The sequence below is a fragment of the Anomaloglossus baeobatrachus genome, unplaced genomic scaffold (genome assembly GCF_048569485.1).
Source record: "Anomaloglossus baeobatrachus isolate aAnoBae1 unplaced genomic scaffold, aAnoBae1.hap1 Scaffold_2610, whole genome shotgun sequence".
Taxonomy (NCBI): Eukaryota; Metazoa; Chordata; class Amphibia; order Anura; family Aromobatidae; genus Anomaloglossus; species Anomaloglossus baeobatrachus.
Window position 1 is genome coordinate 166,678 of NW_027442154.1, and position 6,000 is coordinate 172,677.

General features: G+C 40.2%; 1 protein-coding gene across 1 annotated transcript in view; it reads right to left on the reverse strand.

Moving 5' to 3' along the window:
* The window catches only part of LOC142263631 (uncharacterized), a 109,928-nt gene extending 104,167 nt beyond the window's left edge, over positions 1–5,761 (reverse strand). Inside the window, 5 exon segments of the mRNA XM_075332240.1 lie at positions 2,022–3,086; positions 4,907–5,020; positions 5,104–5,227; positions 5,309–5,488; positions 5,618–5,761. Of these exon segments, the coding sequence (XP_075188355.1) occupies positions 2,022–3,086; positions 4,907–5,020; positions 5,104–5,227; positions 5,309–5,488; positions 5,618–5,695 (1,561 nt within the window). The 5' untranslated portion in view covers positions 5,696–5,761.
* Positions 5,762–6,000: the final 239 nt, after the last annotated feature.

The window sequence follows — 6,000 nt, forward strand, 5'->3', positions numbered from 1 at the left end:
AAACACCACAGCTTGTCATGAATCAAAGGCGCTGTGCTATCATGCACCTGTCCTACCCAAACTCTGCCAATTTTGGAGTGAAAATGCCAAAAGCCAACAAAATTTGGCACAACTCTGAATTGATCCAAATAATTTTTTGGGCATAAAAGCTTTGATGAATTAAGACCAGAGTGTCTTAACAAGTTTCACATATCTAGGATGCATAGTGTGATTCAATTCTTCCCCTGTCCTGGCCGGGTATTAATCTATACTGGCCATATAGTACAATACAAAGGGAAGCGGAAAATAATGCCCTATCACTAGGAAAAGGGGTAAGTGGCGACCCCTGACAATAACGTGCAGCTCACAGTCACTGACCTCACTAACCCTATACAGGTTCTGCACCTATCGCAGAGTAGTAATACCTCACCCTAGGCAAACCCTGATCTGGGACCAAAGTAAGGATGGTAGATATGAGCTCTTCATCAACGCCACTAACGCTAAGGGAGAAAAAAGGAAACAATACAGCGGAAACACAAATGCTACCACCTGAGCCCAAGTAGATAGCAAATGTCAAACACTTATGTTAGGATCAATTTTCACAGCAGTCTGTGGAACAACAAGAGGAGACAACCACTGCAGACCACAGCCAGGTACAACTATAAACCACACACACAAAGCACCCAAGGGTGAGCTTTATAAAGGAAGTCAGAGGCTGGCAACTCAGAGGAAAAACTGATAGTTTCCCAGGGTCTGAAAGCCCACAGCTGCAGAAACAGAAAACTGTCTGATAACAGCACGTGCTGCCAATCTGTGGGATTTGCTAACACTCGTAGCCACCGGATTGTCTGCCAACCATGACACCTCTGTGACATCCCCTCACTATTTTTGTGTAAAATGTCTACAGCTCTGCCTTAACTCCAGAGGTTCTGAGGCAAAATCATCACATCTAAACAATAGAGAAAGACATGCATGAAGAATATACATTTTACAAGCATTTATTAACAAAACAAGTTTTGAAATGCAACTATATTCAATGTGATATACTTAATAGTTCCTATCTCCAATCTCGGACTGCGCTTTTTAGTAAATAAAGCAGTGGGCAACCTGATATTAGTGAATTATCTAAATATAATTCAGTATTAAAACATTCACAAATATTTCTAAAGGCTCTCAAAATACCAAACTTACTAGCAAAGTCAAGCCTGAATTTACATTTTGTGGGATCTCAGTATGTAGAGCGAAATCTCACAAATATTTGCAGCTGCTCTAAGCACGAGACATTCCTCTCTCAACTAATCCAGCGCTGTCACATACTTTTTTAAGGTTTTACTGAACTGCTTAAGAAGGATGCCGCAGAGCTGGGGTCGTAGAGCTCACTCTTCCACTGTCAGAGTGATTGCTGAGGGTTGTGGGATCTCACAATCTGGACGTTCCTTTCAGGAAACTTTAGGGACACCTCCAAAACTTTTGGTACTGGATTGTATTTAGAAAATTCACTAATCTATGGCTCTCCACTGCTTTAGTAAATAAAAAGACAGCCTCAGATTTATGATAAGCACTATTGAAAGAAAAAGTCATCAAACACATTCCGCTAGAGATTCGGGGATATTACCCCTGTAACCATGTCAGCAGCAGATCCCCCAATAACAGTGCATCATGGCCATATTTCTTGCTTCAATCTTTTTCCCTATTTTCTTCCTTCAAAACCTAGGTGTGTCTTATCGTCCGAAAAATACGATAAGTTTAAAGAGAAAGAAAATGCTCCTTTCCCTCACCAATTCTTACTTGAGAAATTGTAGCCTATTTTTGGATAAAACCCTTTGAATTATACTACATCATAATGGCTTCTCCGCTCTGTTGGTTTTCTGATGGTCGGCAAGACTTGATTTACCAGTTAAACATTTCAAATATTCACAACATGAAAAAGTTCCTTCCCTGTGTGGCTTCTTCAGATGTTTAACAAGATCTCATTTCTGAGAATAACATTTTCCACATTCAGAACAGAAAAATGGTTTATCCCCTGTGTGAAGTTTTCCCATGATCAACAAGAGTTGATTTCCTAGTAAAACATTTGCCACATTCCAGGCATGAAAATGGCTTCTCCCCTCTATGAGATCTTTCATGCCTAACAAGAGCCGATTTATGAATAAAACATTTCCCACATTCTGAACATGAAAATGGCTTCTCCCCTGTGTGAGATCTTTGATGCACAATAAATTCTGATTTCCAGTTAAAACATTTCCCACACTCTGAACATGAAAATGGCTTCTGTCCTGTGTGATTTTTCTGATGCGAAACAAGATGTGATTTCTGAATAAAACATTTCCCACATTCTGAACATGAAAATGGCTTCTCCCCTGTGTGAATTCTTTGATGCTCAACAAGATTTGATTTCCGAAAAAAACATTTCCCACACTCTGAACATAAAAATGGCTTCTCCCCTGTGTGATTTTTCTGATGTGTAACAAGATGTGATCTCTGAATAAAACATTTCCCACATTCTGAACATGAAAATGGCTTCTCCCCTGTGTGAATTCTTTGATGGTCAACAAGATCTGATTTCTGAATAAAACATTTCCCACACTCTGAACATGAAAATGTTTTCTCCCCTGTGTGATTTTTCTGATGTTTAACAAGATGTGATCTCTGAATAAAACATTTACCACATTCTTGACATGAAAATGGCTTCTCCCCTGTGTGATATTTTTCATGGTCAACAAGATTTGATTTTCGAGCAAAACATTTTTCACATTGGGGGCAAGAAAACGGCTTTTCGTGTGTGTGAACTTTTTGATGTTCAGCAAAATTTGATTTCCTGGTAAAACATTTCTCACATTTTGAACATGAAAATGGTTTCTCCCTTGTAGGAGCCGTTTCATGTTCCATATCCCTTCTGTAACTTTTATTTTGCTTACAATTCTGTGATAAATCGGAATTTTTGACTTGTTTGAAAAGATCAGATGATAGAGCTTTCCGAGGAAGAACTAGAGGTGTATCTGGGACAACAGCATGCTCTTCATCTGTATCATGTGTGATAATCTCATCATCTGTTATAAATTCTGAAGATATTAGATTTCTATCTGAACTCCCAATATAGTCATCTGCTAAAAATAAACACAATGTTATTATTTTTCAATTATATTATCTTGAAAGTTAATTTATTTTTTTAAATTATAACATCAGAAATTAAATTAGTAAAAAATGTATTTTTAATCTGTTGGCCAATTTTGACATCTGTTACATCTTCGTTAATTCGGATCTCCTATTCCTAGCACCAGTTCTCTGGAATGTACTACAGTAAATAATCTGTACTGTTGTCACAATGACTGCAAGATAATGAGGGACAAAGTGCTCCTATACTGTCCCTCACGCTAGGTGACCTTAAGCTATTCCTAACCTCTGGATTACCCCTGAAGATGGAGATGCTGGAGTCTCGTGCCTTACTATTCTGCTGATGAGATCTAATCTGTAATCCCCCGGGGAAGGAAGGGGCAGGAATATGATGGAAACAGAATAAGACAGACGGGAAAAACAGATTAAGACAGATGAAACACATTGAAAACTCACAGAAATAAACAGTGAAAGACTAAAAAGAAAAGCAAGAGCAGGAAGGCAGCAACAAAAAGACAACGAGGGTTAAAACCACAACAGCTCACAGTAATAATACACAACAACCACCCGTAAGTCTGGATCACAACACCTGACCAGACCAGTAAGCTATAGCTGGCATTAATGAAATAATCCAGCCAGCATATACAGGAGGGGAGCAAATGATACCTTCTCCTCTACAGCATGGGATCAAAGACATTAACAACCAGCCCCGCAGAGAATAACTCGTTAGCCTGCTCAAGTCTATGGTTCGATGCCTGCGTCTCCCTGCACTGCTCACAGACATCAGAGAAGTTAACATGCAACGTACAAGAATCTATCATTTCCATAGATCCTGACGCTGCCATGACAGTTGGCAAAATCTGCAAAAATCTCCTTTCAACATTGATCCACAACATAGAAATTGTCAAAGAGATTTTTTTTTCCAAAATAAAATAGTTACAGACAGATGTCCAGATATTTAATGGGGTTGTCCGGGACAACGATTTGGACGATGTACACTGAAAAATTACGTCAGAGCCTGGAGTGAGATTTTTGGCATAGGGAATGTCGTAGTTTGTTACGAATTAGAGAAGTGGCGGAATCACAAGCTTTTTCTGGCCGAGCTTTGGTCATTTTGGCAAAGCTGTTTAAAATTGGCATGTACACACACATACACACACACACACACACACACACACCAGCCTGTCTCCTCTTCACCTTTAGACTCCTGCAATTAAGACCTTTGCTCACATGACGTGATGTCGAAAAGGTTTTTAAGCAGTCCTATAATCGGCATATAAACACTGGGGCCGCTAGGAGAATGGGAGCCCTGTGAAATTGCCCAGTTTGTTCTCCCTTTCTCCTAATGCCAGTCCTGCATGCCAGCCTGTCCTCTTTTCACTGCTTTGGACTCCTGCAATTAGGAGACCTTTCGTTACATCATGTCACATGAGTTTGAAGTCTTCAGAGGTCTCAGAATAACACTAATGGGGTTCCTAATACAGTGGAGTTCCTGAAAAATTGCTCCCAAAGCTGGCCAAGACTGTAACTAGGGATTATTTTTGGAGTAGGGCTTATTTTTCAAGTATCCTCCACAAATCCCGTAAATTCATGCTAGGTCTTATTTTCGGGGTAGGTCTTATTTTCAGGGAAATAGGGTATTCATGAACCCTCTGCAGGTCTTTGAGTTGCCTTCATAACAACATAGAGAAGGCACTAGAAACATACAGCAGAAGAAGCAGAAGCTAAGAAAACACAGCTAAAAAAACAGCAGAAAGTCTAAAAATGTAAATACAAAATAAGTGCAAAAAGTACATGAGTAGATATCTCTTACTGGTTAGAACTGGAGGAAACACATCCTGAGGAACATCGGGATCTTCTTGTTTACAGTCCTGTGGGAGAAGAGGACGGGGACATCTCTCTGGTGTTATCCTCTTACTGGATAGAACTGGAGGAAACACATACAGGGACTGAATTCATTCCTTACATACAGATAATTATAGGCCGTGTGTATTTAGTCCTGTCTATTACCTGGTGATGTGAGGGGCTGGGGATCCTCCATCATGACGTCCTTGTACAGATCTTTGTGTCCTTCTAAATACTCCCACTCCTCCATGGAGAAATAGACGGTGACGTCCTGACACCTTATAGGAACCTGACACATACAATGATACCGTCACCCCTGATCCCTTCATAGCGTTACTGTATAATGTCCCAGCATTCCCAGCAGTGTCACCTCTCCAGTCAGCAGCTCAATCATCTTGTAGGTGAGTTCTAAGATCTTCTGGTCATTGATGTCCTCATGTATCGGGAGGTGAGGTGGAGGCCCTGTTAACAGGCTCAGGGGTCTTACCCATCCCTCAGACACAGGGGCCTGACAGCGCTCACTAGAGGTCTTCTTCACTACTGTGTAATCCTGGTTATGGAGAGACACAGTAATAAATCTCACTCCAGACATTTCCAGAGTCCTCACCTCTCCAGTTCTGTCCATCTGTTATTCCCATAGATAAGAATGATGTAATGTGACGTCATCAGAATCTCTCACCTCTCCAGTAAGCCGGAAGATGATCTCTAGGGTGAGGGGTAATATCCTCTCCACCATCTTGTCCCTGTCCACATCCATCCTTCACGGGGCAATCAGGAGAATTCTCTACAATAGAAGATCTCCACTGAGAGGATCTGATATTATAAGGACCTGAATGGGAAAGAGATGAGTCGATATGTAAAATACTGCAGATAATAATGGAGGTAAGATATCACTTAGGAATAGGGAAAAAAAACTCTACATGAAATGTGCTATGTAATGATGAAAGTAGCACATTGTTTTTATAGCAATATAAATACAATGAAAAGTGATGAATTATCCATATTGCACCTAGAATAGTAATAATGAATATGTCGGCTCATCAAGCAAAAAACAAGTCCTCA